Source organism: Schistocerca americana, chromosome 1 (assembly GCF_021461395.2).
Source record: "Schistocerca americana isolate TAMUIC-IGC-003095 chromosome 1, iqSchAmer2.1, whole genome shotgun sequence".
NCBI lineage: Eukaryota > Metazoa > Arthropoda > Insecta > Orthoptera > Acrididae > Schistocerca > Schistocerca americana.
The window spans coordinates 500,386,588-500,406,094 of record NC_060119.1 but is presented as its reverse complement, the minus strand read 5'-3'; the positions used below and the strand labels follow the sequence as shown (position 1 = coordinate 500,406,094).

Sequence of the window (19,507 nt, the reverse complement as noted above, 5' to 3'; positions counted from 1 at the left end):
CAACCTTCAAAGAACAGGATTTCCCCAGTTATGACGACCATGTGGAATACCTCACAAATGTTATCCTTATGCTGCAGAACATTCCATTCCTCACACTTTGTCTTTATACCACACTTTGTTCCAGTTCCTTGGTAGACTGAGGCATGCCGTGATGCAGTTCGCGTACAGAGGCATGCTCTCTGCAATTTTAACCATCATCCTATGGTGGCAAACTGCATTCATTGTAAACAGATGCATGCGAAATGTCGTCATGTTCTTTGAGAAAGGAAAAAAGCTTGCTGGATTTCATTCACTAGTCCTTTTAACAGTTCCTCCCCTTCCTCTGTCATGTGGACCAACTTCTGACAGCTGTCTGGGACCAAGATCCATTCGCCAATTTCCGGCCTGAAAATAGCAGGTGATATTATCGTGGATGCTATTGCTATCTCCAACACTTTGGGCCACCGATTTGTGGAAAGTTCGAGCTCTTTCCACTATCACCCTGCCTTCCTCCATCAGAAGCGAGTGGAGGAGGCTCGGGTGATACCCTTTTCTCAGAATCGTGAGTGCTACAATGGCACCTTTACTATGAGGGAGCTAGATCATTCTCTCAGTTCATCCTATTCCTCCGCCCCAGGGCCAGACGCCATCCACATTCAGATGTTGCAGCACCTCTCTCTTGTGGGCAAGCACTTTCTGCTTAACACATACAACCGCATCTGGGCAGAGGGCACATTTCCCGGATTTTGGTGTGAAGCCACCGTCATGACCATACCTAAGCCCGGTAAGTACAAAAACCTTCCTTCTAGCTACCACCCCATCTCTCTCACCAGTTGCATTTGTGATATGATGGAACCTATGATTCGTGCCCAGCTGGTATGGTGGCTCGAGTCTTGCAAGTTACTAACGACGACTACATAGTGTGGATTTAGAGTGCAGTGTTCTGCAGTTGACCATCTAGTTACTTTGTCCATCCGTGTCTTGAATGGTTTTCTATGGAAATCCCAGATTGTGGCTGTGTTTTTCAATTTGGAAAAGGCCTACGACACCTTACGTGGGACTTACACATGGTGCTTCCATGGCCGCCTGCCCTTTTTCCTTCAGGAAATTTTAAAAGACACGAGCTTTCAATATGTGTATGGGTCCTGCCTTGTCGGACACCTCTATCCAGGATAACTATGTTCCTCAGGGTTCCATCCTGAGCGGCATCCTCTTTGCTATTGCCATTAACCCTATAATGGCCTGTCTCCTGCCTGGCATCTCCGGCTCCCTTTTTGTTGACGATTTTGCCATTTATTGCTGTTCTACATGGACTTGTCTCACTGAGCGGCATCTTCAGCGATGTCTTGATCGTCTTTACTCCTGGAGCATCAACAGTGGCATTCGTTTTTCCACTGCCAAATCCGTCTCTATGAATTTCTGGTGGCGCAAATGGTTCCTCCGAGCATCTTTACATCTTGGGCCTGTTGCCCTTCCATTTGTTAAAACTATGAAGTTCCTGGGGCTCATGCTCAATAGGAAACTCTCTTGGTCCTCCCATGTGTCTTAACTGGCAGCCCACTGTACGTGGTCCCTCAATGTCCTGTGCCCTCAGTGGTGTGCCTTCGTCATTGGCACCCATGTCTATAGATATTGGCTTTCGTCTCAGTGCTCAGTATTTACAGCCGAGCTCTTTGCGCTGTATCAGGCCACGGGGTACGTTTGGCAACACAAACTTTTCAATTGTGTCCTCTGCTCAGACTCTCTCAGCACCCTTCAAATTCTATGTGCGCTGTACACTGTCCATCGCTTAGTGCAATGGGTCCAGGAACACTGTCACTTGCTCACTCTTCGTGGAGCCACTGTGCCAGGAAACAAAGCTGCAGCCCTCGTACCTCAGCCCACTAGTTTAAAAAATTCCCTCCAATGATCTCTGTGTTGCCGTCTGTCGGGAGGTGGTATCCCATTGGCATCACCATTGGTCCTTCTTTAAAGGGAAAGAGTCCAGGATTATTAAGCCTCTCCCAGCATCTAGGACAACTTCCTCTCGACCCTCCTGCCGGGAAGAAGTCATTTTAACTCGGTTGCGTATTGGGCACTGCCTTTTTAGCCATCTACGTTTGATAAGTGGCGCTCCCCCACCACTTTGTACACATTGTGCCCAAGTTTTAACTGGTCGATGAATGTCCATTTTTTTACCGTTTATTGGCATCTTACCCATCATCTTTGCCTCTCCCGCTTGGGTTTGCCGGCTGAGTTACTGGCTGTTTTAGCAAATGAAGCGCAGGCTGTTGACCACATTTTACTTTAACCGTCAAAGCAATATGGCAAAGGTGAAGATTATTTAATTTTTGGTTTTGGACCTCTGTTTCTGTATGGTGCCTTTAGTAACCCTTTCTCCATATCCCTGTTTTTAGCTGTCTTCTCTTATGTCAATTGGGATTGATGTTTAGTAATTTTTTTAACTCCTCTCTGTTTTTGTGTTCTATAGCTTTGACGTGGGCGCGTATGACCCCAGTTGTTTTTGTGCCCTAAAACAAAACAAACAAACAATGATTTGTTAGTGTGAGGAATGCTACAATGCATTGTATTACAGAGTGCATGTTTAACTGTAGGTTCCCTTACAACTGCATTGAGAAATCAGTTCAGAATTTCAAGGAAGGGAAAGGCATACTGCCTACTATAGGCCTTTGCCTTGTAAAGCACAGTGGCATTTAAACCAACCTTCAGAGGGAGGACAGCTTTATCTATTTTTATGTCAGTATAAGGGTTCATTAGACCACTGTAGTATGTGATGCCCATGATATCTGATGGATATTTTTGCATTTTGTGAAACTAGTTCTATGATATAAGAGTAATCAACATGACTCTCACTTTTCCAGGGTGCCCAAAATGTCTTTGTATCCATCACTTGAGGATATGAAAGTCGATCAGATGGCAAGGGTGAGTGACAGTGAAAATATGTTAATATTAGCGGTTTAGCTAGTACATACTTGTACAGACAGAAGTGTTAAATGTATTTTTGCTTCAAACGGTTTGTTTCAGGCCCAGTATCAAGCCGTAACAGAATACGCTCCACCGCCACCAGCTACCACTATGCCCTTGCCATACAGTGTGTCCCCATCTGCACCTGCTTCTTTCGGCACCACACTGTATCCAACACTAAATGAATTCATGGGATTGGAATTGTCCCAAGAAGTAATTGCACAAAATATGCCTGAATATGCTGTTGCTGTACCTCCACCGGTAATTAAAATTTATCTTGTTGTGTTGACTGTAACACATAATATGTGACCACTCGGAATATTATGTGCTTATTTACCCCTTCCTTTTTTTTTTTTAAAAAAAGAGAGAAATAGCTGTTCCATCTGCAACAGGAGGTCCTCTTTCTGGTATGATTGCGCCACTGTCAGGTCAGTCGTTGGGTTTAAAAAGAGCACAGGTCACCCATGGAGTTAGGGAGGTATGTAACAACAATTTTTATCTTTTCTGATTGTAATATGTATGCTTGTGTACAACATGAGGCACACAATGTATAAATGATTGTTTTCTTCTTCAGTTGCCTTAAATCATTAACAGCTTTTTGAAGATTCTTGTCCCATATTGGATTGTCATTTAAATTTTGTGTTGTAATTATTTGAGCTGCTAGTAAAGGATAGCATGTGAAGAAAAGAGAACTTTTATTGTGACTGTAAGATGTTGTTGTCACTGAATCAGAGGAAGTGGTAATTATTCTGTTATTGCATTTATTTTAAGCTCCAGAACACACAGTTGTTGAACATTACCTCAGACCAACATATTGTCCTCAAATATATGTGTAAATGTTTGATATTGTCTGACTAATTTTGAGTTTAAATGGGAAACTGAACACATGAACAATCAAACAGAACTGTCCACCTCGAGGACACCTAGAATATGTTTGCTGAGTATGCTTTACATCTTGCCTCAAGAAACTTGAATGTCTGCTATACTTTGTAGTCCAATTTGGATTCTGCCATCAAGCACTGGTTAGTTTCCCTAAACACCAGAGACAAAATCTTGCTCTCTAACATATCCTCCTGTCTTGATACTCTCCTTGACTAAACCTTCATTAAACAATCCCCCTGGCAGAATTTCATTATTTATTCAATTATTTGTTTATTTTTGTATTCATTCTGTTGCTTCTCTCATCTTGGAACTAAAGCTAGCACAGTGTTTATTAGTGTTCCCTACTACCTCACTCTGGCATCTTACCCATCATCTTAGCCTCTCCTTGTTGTTCCGCGAAACCTAGAATCTGAGTGAATTCTCCTATAACACCCTCAACACCCAACCAAAACTTCTTTTTCCCCTGAAGAATGAACGTAATAGATTCCAAAAACTGGGATGGGTATTTCATACTTGGTTTCTGTTGATAGTACATATTAGAAATGATGCTTTCTGAAGGTGATTAGTGCCAGGCAGTCTATGTTCTTGTAATTTTTAATTGTATTTTAATAATTATTTCTGTCATTACGTGCAGCTATAAGCGGCATTGATTATATTTCAAGAATGTAAAACTTCATTTTCTCAAACCAGACATAAAGCTTTGTTTGTCAGACTTTCAAGTTTAAGATGAATGTAGTTCTGTGCATTGTAAACTGTATTAAAACATACAATGAGTGTCAACATCCTTTTAATATGAGACCTTTAAGTAAGATTCCTACTCACCAGATACTGGAGATGTTGAATCGCAGAAAGGCACAACAAAAATACTGTCAGAATGTTAGCTTTCGGCCAACAAGGCCTTTGTCAAAAATAGACTCCCCCCCCCCCCCCCCCCCCCCTCCCCGCTCTCTCTCTCTCTCTCTCTCTCTCTCTCTCTCTCTCTCACTCACTCACTCACTCACTCACACACACACACACACACACACACACACACACACACACACACACCACAGTCTCTGGCAGCTTGTGTGTGTGTGTGTGTGTGTGTGTGTGTTTTTGACAAAGGCGTACTTGCCGAAAGCTAATGTTCCAACAGTCTTTTTGTTCTGCCTTTCTGCAACTCAGCATCTCCACAATATGGTGAGTAGCAACTATTCTTTTCATTATATTGTTACATTTCATCCTGGATTTTCCATTGTTTGATTAAATAAGGTTCCAAAATGTAAAGTGCAATACTTAATCTGATCGTGTCTAGCTTTAATTTTATTTTGTGCAGCAGATTCTAGATTTTCTTTTTCTATCCTACAGCTTACATTGTGCAAGGATTCAGCAGGAAAAGTGGGAGTCCGTGTCAAGGCAATTGATAAAGGAGTTTTTGTGTGCCTAGTAACAAAAGGCTCTCCTGCAGCACTTGCTGGACTTAGATTTGGTGATCAGATTTTGAAGATAAATGGTACAATTGTTGCAGGATTTTCAATGGATCAAGTCCATGATCTGTTCCGCAAAAGCCCAGTTAATGGCATATCTGTTGTTGTAAGAGATAGGTAAGTATGTAATGCGTTATTTTACAAAAAGTATTCTTCTTTAATGTATACTGTCTTTCGGCATGTATCAGCAGGACTGTCTCCACTTTAGTGTGTTCGGAGCATCTCCATTAATCCTTTTCCATTTTCATGTTGTGCAGCATTACAACTCATCTTCTTCCTGCTCCTCTCTCCTGTACAAACTTATCCTCTTGCTGACAATTTCTCCCCAGTCTAGATTTCCTCAGTCTAATAATTTTCACTGGTTTTTGTTTCTCTCTTATTATTAGAAGTCCTTAATTTGTCATTGTCACTCCATTCAAGTTTTAGAATTTTTTGTGTAAGACCACATATCAAAACCATTCACATTTTTTCCTTTTTATTTTTTAGTTTGCTGCTATAGAATACTACACTCCAAGCAAAACATGGGATGAGGAAAAATATAGTGCCTAGCATCTAGTGCATGTTGGTCTTTCGATTATTTAGATGGTTTCGAAATGCATCCCTATTGGTTTTTGAACACATTCCAAGTTGATTTCTAAATGAATTATAAATTGATATTTGAATGCGAGCATAGTGTACGTGATGTCTCTGCCAGGGAAATGCATCTAGAAACAAACTTTCCTGCAGACAAAAGGGGGCGGGGCTATACAACCGGAGCGGAATAAAGCCGAATGGGTGAATGCCAACTGCTGTTTGTTTATGTGATTGATTGGGTATACGAGTGATTAGTGTTGTTATAATTAATAGCTAAATCCATAGATTTAGACTACCAGAGTGGAAATAAACGACTAACAGGAATAACGGGTAAGAAAGATCACGTATTATCTTCCCGGTGTATGGAAGAAAATGAAATTTCGACAGAAAATTTTTGACCAGATCGCTATCTAGAAAGGGCAAGTTGTGCAGTCCCTGGCTAGCAGCCACTTAAGTTTTATTCTGGGAGTAGCACGGAAAACGCGTAGTATGAACACATAACAACTTCTAACTGGAGAATAATTGCTGGATAACTAAATCGGTGATTCTGTCAGGTTGGTTGGTTTGTGAGATTGAAGGGACCAGACTGCGACAGTCATCGGTCCCATTCTGTCAGGGTTAGTAGAGTTAACCTGAGAATGAGTTTTGTCAGTGATAGGAATAGTTACAGAATTAGTGATGAGAAGATGGTTTGTTAGAACAAGGAAGGAGAAGAAACGGGGATATCACACAAATTATGGAAGAATATGACGATTCCACATTTATACAAAAATTTCATAGTACTACTTTTCAATCTCATGCTTGAGAAACTGGAGCATATGAATGAAATGTGGAACTATTTCCTAACATAAGCCTTTTTGCTTGTAATGGGCCAAATAGGCATTTCATATTGGTACTTCGCGAATTATATTCTATCGTATTATAAAAATGACCATTATTACCAAAACAGTCTCACTTATTTGGTGTGGGTTACAATTGCTGCAATATTAGAAAGGCCTATTTTCTTTTATCTAGTAGACAGTGACAAAATAGACGTAATCAAATTGAGAAACCACACCAGTCTTGGGTACTATTTGTATTAACAGCGTTTACAGTATTAGACAACGACATTTCGATTTTTCATGTAGCAAAACATTAGATGAATTTTGATGAGGTAATAGATTCTTTTGCAGCATGGAAAGCACGCCATGTAAAGCGATAGCAAGATCAGATAGAAAAAATGCCAGGAGCTAAGGACTGAATAAATGTGTTGCTTGTCTCTTGTCTATACTGGTTTTATGTATCAATACGAGAGAAGGAAAGTTTCTACTCACCATATAGCGGAGATGCTGAGTCACAGTAGGCGCAATAAAAAGATTCACACAATCATAGCTTTTGGCCATTAAGGCCTTTGTCAGCAGTACACACACACACACACACACACACACACACACGCGCGCGCGCTCACACAAGCGCAACTTGCACACACGTCTGCAGTCTCAGAGAGCTGCAACTACACTGCGAGCAGCAACACCAGTGCATATTTAGAGGACTGCTCGTCACTGCAGGTGTGATGACCATGGGTGTCTAGGCTGTATGGAAGGGTCATCTCGGATGGAACGGCTGTCAGCTGTCAGCAACTCCCAAATTCCACCATGCAGGACTAGTTAAAGACCTTCTCTCCTTCTCCCGGTCCCTACGGTGGAAACACTTTTTCGCCACCAATCCTACCAATCAGACTCAACCAAAGACCAATATTGAACCTTGCCTAAATCAGTTCACTCCTCCATCCAACCATGATCCACCCCCACTGCCTCCAAACCACCCCCTATTAACTTTCCAGAATTTCTTATTCTTGAACCTTACCTCACCATGATTCCCCAAATCCCTCAACATGCATACTAACATGCATACTAACCTGCATAAAAACTGGTCCCGATCTTATGATCCTACGTACACACAAAGGCTCCACCACCGTTGTTTGGAACCGCAAGGATTACGTGGCAGAAGGACTCCGTTAGCTGTCAGAAACTTCCACCTGCAAACCATGCCACAGTGATCCCATTCCAGCAATCCAGCAGGATCTCCAGTCACTACTCAAATCCTTAGGCCCGTCCCAGAACCTCTCCCCAGAGTCCATCTCTCTACTTACCCCTACCACTCCCCTCACTCTCACCTTCTACTTGCCTCCTGAAGTCCATAAACCCAACCACCCAGGACGCCCCATTGTGGCTGGTTACTGTGCCCCCACTGAGAGAATCTCTGCTCTCGTAGACCGACACCTTTGACCTATTACCCGGAACCTATCCTCCTATATAAAAGATACCAACCATTTCCTCGACTGACTCTCCACATTTCCTTTCCCTTTAGCACACGGTGCCCTGCTCGTCACTATTGATGGCACCTCCCTGTAAACTAACATTCCTAATTCCCATGGCCTTACTGCTATCGAACTCTACCTTTCCAGACGCCCTATGGATTCCAGACGAACAACCTCCTTCCTAGTCCCCATGACCAACTATATCCTCACCCACAATTACTTCTCCTTTGAAGGCATTACCTACAAACAAATCCTTGGTACAGCTGTGGGCACCCGCATGGCACCATCCAATGCTAACCTATTCATGGGCCATCTAGAGCAATCCTTCCTAAAAACCCAGGATCCTAAACTCCTCACCTGGTTCAGATTCATTGATGACATCTTTGCTATCTGGATTGAAGGAGAGGACATGTTATTCACATTCCTCCAGAACCTCAACAACTTCTCCTCCATTTGCTTCACCTGATCCTACTCAACCCAACAAGCCACCTTCCTAGATGTTGACCTCCACCTCAGAGAAGGCTACATAAATACCTCCGTCCATATCAAACCTACTAACTACCAGCAATACCTCCACTTCGACAGCTGCCACCCATTCCATACCAAGAAGTCCCGTCCGTACAGCCTAGTCACCCATGGTCGTCACATCTGCAGTGATGAGCAGTCCTTCTCTAAATATACCGAGGGTCTCACTGAAGCCTTCACTGACCGTAATTATCCTCCCATCCTTGTTCAAAAACAAATCTCCCGTGCTTTATCTTTCCAGTTTCCCACCACCTGCCAAAGTTCCACAGTCTGACCACAGAGGAGCATTCCCCTTGTAACTCAGTACCATCAGGGACTGGAGCAACTGAATTACATTCTCCGCTATAGTTTCGATTACCTCTCGTCGTGCCCTAAAATGAGAAATATCCTACCCACTATCCTTCCCACCCCTCCTACTGTGGTCTGCCACCGTCCACCGAACCTACAAAATATACTCGTCCATCCTTACACAACCCCTGCCCCCAGTCCCTTACCTCATGGCTCATACCCCTGTAATATACATAGATGCAAGACCTGTCCCATACATCCTCCTACCACCACCCACTCCAGTCCGGTCACTAACATCTTCTATCCCATCAAAGGTAGAGCTACCTCTGAAACCAACCATGTGATTTACAAGCTGAGCTACAACCACTGTGCTGCATTCTATGTAGGCATGACAACCAACAAGCTCTCTGTCTGCATGAATGGCCACCGACAAACTGTGGCCAAAAAACAAGTGGACCACCCTGTTGCTGAACACGCTGCCAGACATGATACCCCTCATCTCAATGATTGCTTCACAGCCTGTGCCATATGGATCCTTCCCACCAACACCAGCTTTTCTGAAATGTGCAGGTGGGAACTTTCCCTGCAATATATCCTACATTCCTGTAACCCTTCTGGCCTCAACCTTTGTTAGTCACTGTCCTCGCCCATCCAGCCCCCTCCCTGTTCCCATTCCATCACTACACAGCCGTCATTTCACCGCCACACCCAGTCTTTTAATTTCTTTTTATTTTTATTTCTCTCCTTTCTGCTACTTACCCCCTCCCCGCTCCACACCTTCTCCCCTGCCCTCCGTGTAAACTGCAACACTTCACTGTCCGCCACTCCCACCATACCATCCCTCCCCCCTCCCCACCCCAGCCTCCACCTTACCCCCACCCGGCCGCCACTCCCATCATGCACTGGTGCTGCTGCTTGCAGTGTAGTTGCAGCTCTCAGAGACTGCAGACGTGTGTGCAAGTTGCACGTGTGTGTGTGGCGGGGCGGGGGGGGGGGGGGGGGGGCTTAATGGCCGAAAGCTATGATTGTGTGAATCTTTTTATACTGCCTATTGCGACTCAGGATCTCCGCTATATGTTGAGTAGCAACTTTCCTTCTCTCGTATTGTTACATTCCATGCTGGATTTTCCATTGTCTGGTTTTATGTTTAATTTTATGTCACACAAAACAGGAAGTTATTAGCTAATAGGCAATAAAGAGTCCAAATTTTCTGAAGCGTTCTTGCTCTTCTGGTTACAAATAACCCCATCCGGTATTAATTGCAAGGGATTTTCTAAAAAATAAGAGGGGCAGGATGTCAAACCGGCCAATTGGGAGCAGGAGAGACGCCACAGGGCGTTTTAATTTCCGCTATCCTGAATATAGTTTGATGGTATCCATTAGAAAATATACACATTTGAGTTCCACAGTGCGAAATACAGTGACGTGGTAGAAGAATGCTGTGTGAAGAGGCGTGGCACTGCACTTTGGCACACTGAAGACCAAATAACACTTCTTACACATCCTCAGTTATATGTTTTATGCATCAGACTCTTCAGAAAGATATGTGCTACAAAATGTACATATTTTTGAAAAGTCTTTTTTTCTTCTTTTATAATTTTTGACCTCCTATCCTAAACGCTCTAGGGACGCGGGCGGAGGGCTCGGACGCCCTTCATCTAGTATTGTCCTGGTTGAAATAGATCAGGGACTGTTGCACAGAGCGGTCTGAGTTATAGTGGGGGGGGGAGGGGATAGTCTCCACATGATCCGTGTTTACATTTAGTGATTTTTCTGTTCCCTCTTCATTTACTGCTCATGTCAATTGAAAAAAAAAAAAGTGATTTCTGTGACTGAGAGCTATTGAGATGAATTAAAATACATTCACATAATTACAGATGGCTAAAATATGTTATTAGTTTCAGATTTTATTTTATTTACACCTTTCTGACAATCAAGCATTAATCACCTTGCAGAACAATGAAGTTATTTTTGTCCCTTTGCTAAAGAAATTCAACTTTTATTTATCTTTTCTGCTGAGGCAGCCAGTTTATTTGAAATGAAGTGTTTAATTCCACACTATTGGCTAGTCTCAACTGTTCAGTGTATTTCAAGTGCACGTTTTCATCTTCTAGCGCATATGGCATTATGCCATAATAAAGAGTCAAACATGAGATAATACAGTACTGGTACTCCAAGAAAATTTGCATCCTGAGAACCACACTGAAAAGCTTAATATCTGTCAAGGCCTACTTCGTTGGGGATCTGGATACACGAATATGCACTTTAAGGCGAATTATTTATTTCAGTATGGGTCACGAAATTCGTATGCTCTTGGAGTATCCTCTGATGTCTTATTTCTTTTATGACATAACTTAAGATATTTTAATATTTTACACATAGGAACATATGGGCTGGCAACTGATGGAACAAATCTATTTCTAACAGATCGTGGGAAAATATTGCAAATTGTGGTTTGAAAAGAGTTATTTTTTAAGTAAATTTCCTTTTACGTGAGATGAACTATATGCGAGAATGTACGATGAATTTCATAAATCGCAGAACGTTTGACTCTCATTTAAAAGCCAACTCTTGGATGACAAGCCATTCAGAAGAATTTCGAACCCAGAAGATCAGAGATTTATGTCAGTTTTAAATATTTTACTGGCACATTTGTGTGATGTATCTTAAAGTGTAAAACATGCAAAAAAGCTCAACATTATATATGAAAACTTTGCTTTCTTGTAGCAACACTATGTATGTTAATTTAAACCATGGACTTTTCCTATTTGTATGTTTGTGCTACTCAACAGTTGCTATTGACTGACTACATCACTTGTTCTATGCTCTGAATATCTGCTGTTACCGGCTGGCGAGATATTGTGACATGAGCTATGACTGGCTTTCAAAAGCGGATCGCAGTCTTGATTTCAATGCTTCGGAAAGTAACATGCGGAGTTCGGTGGAATGCGAATTTATACTTTTGTAATTTGAAAATATGCAGCGTACGTGTTGCTGCATATCAAAGAACATTCCAAAACTTTTTTTTTTCACCTGTGTTGCGTTTTCTAAAGTGCCGGGAAATTATAAGCCGATGTATAAAACCATAACCATTCAAGTGATTGACAGATTTTGCAGTTCCAAGGGAAAGTATACTGTCACTTAACACGGAAAAAGTGTATTTTTGCCTGGGAGAAAGTGTATTTTTAACCGGGAGACCCGGAAATTTTTTTTCCTTGTCCACCTATACACCCTGGATAAGCATAGTGTAGGCAGTCCCTTTAGTAGACTTATTGCATTTTCCAAGTGTTCTGACAATAAATCACAGTCTTTGGTTCTCTTTGTCCATAATATTATCTATGTTACCATTTCAAGTTAAGTTACTCGTAATTGCAATCCCTAAGTATTTAGTTGAATTCATGTCCTTCAGAATTGTGTGATCTATCTTGTAACAGAAATGTAGCGGATTTCTTTTAGTATTCATGTGGATAACTTCACAATTTTTGTTATGTAGAGTCAGTTGCCTCTTTTCACACCATTCGATAACTTGTCTAAATCATTTTGCAATTGGTTTTAATTATCTGGTAGCTTTATAAGATGATAAATGACAGCATCACCTGCAAACAGTCGAAGAAGGCTGCTCAGATTATCTCCTAAATTGTTTATGTAGATCAGGAATGCAGAGGCCTATAACACTTCCTTGGTGAATGTCAGATATTACTTCTGTTTTACTCGGTGACTTTCCATCAGTTACTGCTGTGACCTTTCTGATGGGATCTCGCGACTCCAGTCTCAGACTGAGACGATACATAGGCACACAATTTGATTATAAGTCACTTGTCAGGAATGGTGTTAGAAGTCTTCTGGAAATTTAAAAATGTGGAATCAATTTGACATACCCTGTTAGTAGCACTCATTTCTTCATGAGATTAAATAGCTAGTTGTGTTTCACAAGAATGATTTTTCCTGAATCCACATTGGCTATTTGCCAATTTAAGTTGAAATGTAGTTATTGGTTGGTAGTCTTATGCAGTTTTTGGATACCACAGCCTTTTACGAGGGCTGAAAAACTTTTCTTGTGAACAGCCAGATAGTGATAGAGAAGGTGCTGTTCCTGAAGGTCCACTACTAAGCTCACTGAAACTGAGATAAAATGTTCTAACTCAGAATAATGCAAAGAAGTCTGGAACTTTGTCAATAAATAAAAATGTGCTGCCGTTTAACTGATAAATATATTCGTGTTAGATCAGTATATTTGTGTCTAAATTTCACATGCACAAGTATCGGTTTTGAATAATTTGTCACCCAGAGCACTTGACACATTTTAGAGATGATTTCTGTGCTGTGTCAGTAATTACGTAAAGTTAATTGCTCACCTTAAAAGTAGAGAATAATCTCAGATGTCACGTGGTTTTCTATATTACGGCAGGTAGCACACAAATCAATACACAAAGAATGAAACTTGGGCTTTCCAAATAAATTATTAATTGAATTAAGTTTACTTTTACACAATTTCAGAAGCTAGAAGCACTATAGCATTTGACCAAAACACAAGAATGCAAGTCATCTTTAACAGAATTTGGGGCTTAAGTGGCATACAAAATCACAGAAAAATCTGTAGGGGAACTTGGCATATTTCCGTGTGACTGAAAACAATAGAATAATCTTAGTAAACATTTTTGGAAAACAGTGATCAATAGATTATTATATTTTGACTAAAGTTCAGTCTTGATAACACCATTTATGTTTCAATGATATAGGTAACCGGTTTCGGTTATTTTTACATAACCATCATCAGACCCATGGCTCCCTTAGGATGGTAGGCAGAGCTCTCCTCAGCTGCTACGAAGTTAACTTCGTCTGGGTCTGATGATGGTTATGTAAAAATAACCGAAACCGGTTACCTATATCATTGAAACATAAATGGTGTGATCAAAACTGAACTGTAGTCAAAATATAATAGAATAATCTCCCAGGTGCAGACACTTTGTTCTTTATATATGCTTGATGTGAACAGTGAAGGAAACATGTACTCCAAAACTCAGCCGGCCCCCTTTATGTCTACACTATTATTTATTTCATTGTTAGTTGTTGAGGGCTAACTTCATTATGTTGTATAAAATCCTTAACCAGATAACTCTCAAATTTTGAACCGATGGTAGTTGTTGCCTCTGAACCATCTGTTTTTAATTTCTGTACCTTCGTAAAATTACCATATTATCTTCAAACTTGGTGCCACTTAAAAGTGAGCTTCCATGTGTTCAGTATAGTTGTAGTTTCCATTTTCTGCACTATATTTTGATGACCAACCCAGCCAACTTCATGTGCTGTGACTTCTGGTATTGTCTGTACTTGCTGACTTGCTGGTATCACACCCCCTAGTTACAGCAGAGTTCGATTCCCGACATCCATGGTGCCCTTTGATGGTCATTTGTTTCGTCGACACTGTAAAATGCAAATTCCATCAGCATTTTCCAACTCTGTGGACGGATGTGATGGTCGGTGAGATTTTAATAAATCGAGTGCCATACTTCAAGCTTAATTACTACATGTAATCAATATTGTGCTAGTATCTTGGCTTTGTATCTTAATAATAAAGATCAGTTAATCAAATTCATTCTACAAAATTTAAGTACAAAGTAAAAGAAGTAGCTTCATGAATACTTCTACCACACATTTTATGATAAACTGAACCTAATTGCAGGAGGAGAAGTATCTGTACTTAATATTATGCACTTTTAAAATTTTAAAAAAATGCAAACATTATCTGAAAAAGTTTTGGAACAGTATTTAAACATTTAATTTTATATAAGTGTATGGCACAGTCTCTTTGTTAGCTGCTCAAGGCATATGTTGTCTTAATGTTGGCCTAGCAATGAGGAAAATGAATACTTCACATGCCTCTTAGCTCTTGCTCGCTTCCACACAATATGTTTCAAAATCCTATTGCTGATAGTTGTCAGTGATTTGTGACATGAGTCTGTAATTTAGAGGATTATGCCTATTTCCTTTCTTGATCACTGGTGGTACCTGTGCGACTTTCCAGTATTTAGGTACAGATGTTTCAATGAGCAAGCGGTTGTATATGACTGCAAAGTATGGAGCTGATGTATCATATACTCTGAAAGGAACCTATCTTGTATACAACCTGGGCTGGTGGTCTTTCCTCTAAGTCATTTAATCTGCTTTGCTATACCGAGGATATCGGCACCTGTTACTCTTGTTGGCAGTTGTTCTGAATTCAAATTCTGGAATATTTACTTCATCTTTTTTTGGTAAAAGAATTTTGGAACATATGCATTGTTATGTACAGTTACTTTATTAGTCTTCTGTCCTTCCAGTGTACTGCCTGCATAAAAAAATAATGTATTGTAATAATATTGTTTACAGGCCATTTGAGCGAACAGTTACTTTGCACAAGGACAGTGTTGGTCGAATTGGATTTCAGTTTAAAAATGGAAAGATCATCGCCATTGTGAAAGATTCATCTGCTGCACGCAATGGACTGCTTATAGAACATTATCTACTGGAAGTCAATGGACAGAACGTTGTTGGGCTAAAAGATAAAGAAATAACTAACTTAATTGAAGAAGGTGGCCAAGTTGTTACTGTTACAATAATGCCAGCCTTTGTATATGAGCACATGGTGAAGAAGTGAGTATGTTAAAAAGAGTAACTTTTCTGCATTTACTATTTGTTGTTTTGATGTCATATTTACATTATTGTTATATCTAAAAACAAAGATGATGTGGCTTACCAAACGAAAGCGCTGGCAGGTTGATAGACACACAAACAAACACAAACATACACACAAAATTCAAGCTTTTGCAACCAACGGTTGCTTCGTCAGGAAAGAGGGAAGGAGAGGGAAAGACGAAAGGATGTGGGTTTTAAGGGAGAGGGTAAGGAGTCATTCCAATCCCGGGAGCGGAAAGACTTACCTTAGGGGGAAAAAAAGGACGGGTATACACTCGCGCACACACACACACACACACACACACACACACACACATACAGACACAAGCAGACATATTCAAAGGCAAAGAGTTTGGGCAGAGATGTCCGTCGAGGCGGAAGTGCAGAGGCAAAGATGTTGTTGAATGACAGGTGAGGTATGAGTGGCGGCAACTTGAAATTAGCGGAGATTGAGGCCTGGTGGATAGCGGGAAGAGAGGATATATTGAAGGGCAAGTTCCCATCTCCAGAGTTCGGATAGGTTGGTGTTAGTGGGAAGTATCCAGATAACCCGGACGGTGTAACACTGTGCCAAGATGTGCTGGCCGTGCACCAAGGCATGTTTAGCCACAGGGTGATCCTCATTACCAACAAACACTGTCTGCCTGTGTCCACTCATGCGAATGGACAGTTTGTTGCTGGTCATTCCCACATATAATGCGTCACAGTGTAGGCAGGTCATTTGGTAAATCACGTGGGTGCTTTCACACGTGGCTCTGCCTTTGATCGTGTACACCTTCCGGGTTACAGGACTGGAGTAGGTGGTGGTGGGAGGGTGCATGGGACAGGTTTTACACCGGGGACGGTTACAAGGGTAGGAGCCAGAGGGTAGGGAAGGTGGTTTGGGGATTTCATAGGGATGAACTAAGAGGTTACGAAGGTTAGGTGGACGGCGGAAAGGCACTCTTGGTGGAGTGGGGAGGATTTCATGAAGGATGGATCTCATTTCAGGGCACAATTTCAGGAAGTCGTATCCCTGCTGAAGAGCCACATTCAGAGTCTGATCCAGTCCCGGAAAGTATCCTGTCACAAGTGGGGCACTTTTGTGGTTCTTCTGTGGGAGGTTCTGGGTTTGAAGGGATGAGGAAGTGGCTCTGGTTATTTGCTTCTGTACCAGGTCAGGAGGGTAGTTGTGGGATGCGAAAGCTGTTATCAGGTTGTTGGTGTAATTGTTCAGGGATTCCGGACTGGAGCAGATTCGTTTGCCACGGAGACCTAGGCTGTAGGGAAGGGGCTGTTTGATGTGGAATGGGTGGCAGCTGTCATAATGGAGATACTGTTGCTTGTTGGTGGGTTTGATGTGGACGGACGTGTGAAGCTGGCCATTGGACAGATGGAGGTCAATGTCAAGGAAAGTGGCATGGGATTTGGAGTAGGACCAGGTGAATCTGATGGAACCAAAGGAGTTGAGGTTGGAGAGGAAATTGTGGAGTTCTTCTTCACTGTGAGTCCAGATCCTGAAGATGTCATCAATAAATCTGTACCAAATTTGGGTTGGCAGGCCTGGGTAACCAAGAAGGCTTCCGCTGAGCGACCCATGAATAGGTTGGCGTACGAGGGGGCCATCCTGGTACCCATGGCTGTTCCCTTTAATTGTTTGTATGTCTGGCCTTCAAAAGTGAAGAAGTTGTGGGTCAGGATGAAGCTGGCTAAGGTAATGAGGAAAGAGGTTTTAGGTAGGGTGGCAGGTGATCGGCGTGAAAGGAAGTGCTCCATCGCAGTGAGGCCCTGGACGTGTGGAATATTTGTGTATAATGAAGTGGCATCAATGGTTACAAGGATGGTTTCCGGGGGTAACAGATTGGGTAAGGATTCTACGCGTTCGTGAAAGTGGTTGGTGTCTTTGATGAAGGATGGGAGACTGCATGTAATGGGTTGAAGGTGTTGATCTACGTAGGCGGAGATACGTTCTGTGGGGGCTTGGTAACCAGCTACAATGGGGTGGCCGGGATGATTGGGTTTGTGAATTTTAGGAAGAAGGTAGAAGGTAGGGGTGCTGGGTGTTGGCGGGGTCAGGAGGTTGATGGAGTCAGGTGAAAGGTTTTGTAGGGGGCCTAAGGTTCTGAGGATTTCTTGAAGCTCCTCCTGGATATCAGGAATGGGATTACCTTGGCAAACTTTGTATGTGGTGTTGTCTGAAAGCTGACGCAGACCCTCAGCCACATACTCCCGACGATCAAGTACCACGGTCGTGGAACCCTTGTCCACTGGAAGAATGACGATGGATCGGTCAGCCTTCAGATCACGGATAGCCTGGGCTTCAGCAGTGGTGATGTTGGGAGTAGGATTAAGGTTTTTTAAGAAGGATTGAGAGACAAGGCTGGAAGTCAGAAATTCCTGGAAGGTTTGGAGAGGGTGATTTTGAGGAAGAGTAGGTGGGTCCCACTGTGACGGAGGATGGAACTGTTCCAGACAGGGTTCAATTTGGATAGTGTCTTGGGGAGTTGGATCATTAGGAGTAGGATTAGGATCATTTTTCTTCATAGCAAAGTGATATTTCCAGCAGAGAGTACGAGTGTAGGACAGTAAGTCTTTGACGAGGGCTGTTTGGTTGAATCTGGGAGTGGGGCTGAAGGTGAGGCCTTTGGATAGAACAGAGGTTTCGGATTGGGAGAGAGGTTTGGAGGAAAGGTTAACTACTGAATTAGGGTGTTGTGGTTCCAGATTGTGTTGATTGTAATTTTGAGGTTTTGAAGGGAGTGGAGCTGGAGGTGGGAGATTGAGTAGATGGGAGAGACTGGGTTTGTGTGCAATGAGAGGAGGTTGAGGTTTGCTGGAAAGGTTGTGAAGGGTGAGTGAGTTGCCTTTCCGGAGGTGGGAAACCAGGAGATTGGATAGTTTTTTGAGGTGGAGGGTGGCATGCTGTTCTAATTTGCGGTTGGCCTCTAGGAGGATGCTCTGAACAGCCGGTGTGGATGTGGGAGAGGAAAGATTGAGGACTTTTATTAAGGATAGCAGTTGACGGGTGTGCTCATTGGCTGAGTTGATGTGTAGGTGAATGATTAGGTGGGTGTGGGCAATGGATTGTTCAGTTTGGAACTGGTATAGGGACTGGAATGAGATTTTCACTCTGCAGCGGAGTGTGCGCTGATATGAAACTTCATGGCAGATTAAAACTGTGTGCCCGACCGAGACTCGAACTCGGGACTGGTATAGGGACTGATGGAAAGAAGGGTTGCAGCCAGAGATGGGAACTTTAAGTGTGAGGCCTTTGGGGGTAATGCCAGATGTCAGACAAGCCTGAGAAAATAAAATATTGGAGCGTAATCTGGCTAGGGCGAAGGCATGTAAATAAAACTTAATGGGGTCGTTGTGGGGGTGTTGTGAGGGTGACATGGTATTAGAAGGTGGAAAGTGTAACATAAGGCTGAAATGAAAATGACAATAAAAATAAATGGGGAGAGATAAAGTTGAACTAGAAAGCAACTGGAGATCTGGTGTGAAAAAAGGCGAAAAAGTGTTGGTTAAACTGGGCTATGTTGATCCTGTGGTGAACTTGGATTGGTAGACAACAATGTGCACAAAGGTTAGGTGGTTGAGTTGCCGCCAAAACACGTTAAAGGGTGAAGAAATTCGGGAAAATTTCGAAAAAAACTGCGTGTAAATGTATTAAAAGGAGTGGTTTTGTGGTGGCAGATTATGAAAATGAGGCTAACAATTGTCTGACGAAGAAATAATGACGTTAAAACCTGTGGGAAGCGGCTAAAAATTATCAGTGATGTGGGAAAAAACGGAAATGGAAATAAAGCGAAAGTTATTAGAACTAGCCGAAATGGTTGTTTAATAGGTGAAAGGAACTGTTTGTGAACTAGAAATG

At 42.1% G+C, this 19,507-nt stretch overlaps 1 protein-coding gene across 1 annotated transcript in view; it reads left to right on the top strand.

Moving 5' to 3' along the window:
* Positions 1-19,507, top strand: part of LOC124604544 (syntenin-1-like) — a 47,912-nt gene that overhangs the window by 20,291 nt on the left and 8,114 nt on the right. The window contains exons 2-6 of the mRNA XM_047136487.1: positions 2,841-2,901; positions 3,004-3,204; positions 3,308-3,421; positions 5,173-5,408; positions 15,346-15,609. Of these exons, the coding sequence (XP_046992443.1) occupies positions 2,851-2,901; positions 3,004-3,204; positions 3,308-3,421; positions 5,173-5,408; positions 15,346-15,609 (866 nt within the window). The 5' untranslated portion in view covers positions 2,841-2,850. The remainder of the gene's footprint in view (positions 1-2,840; positions 2,902-3,003; positions 3,205-3,307; positions 3,422-5,172; positions 5,409-15,345; positions 15,610-19,507) is intronic.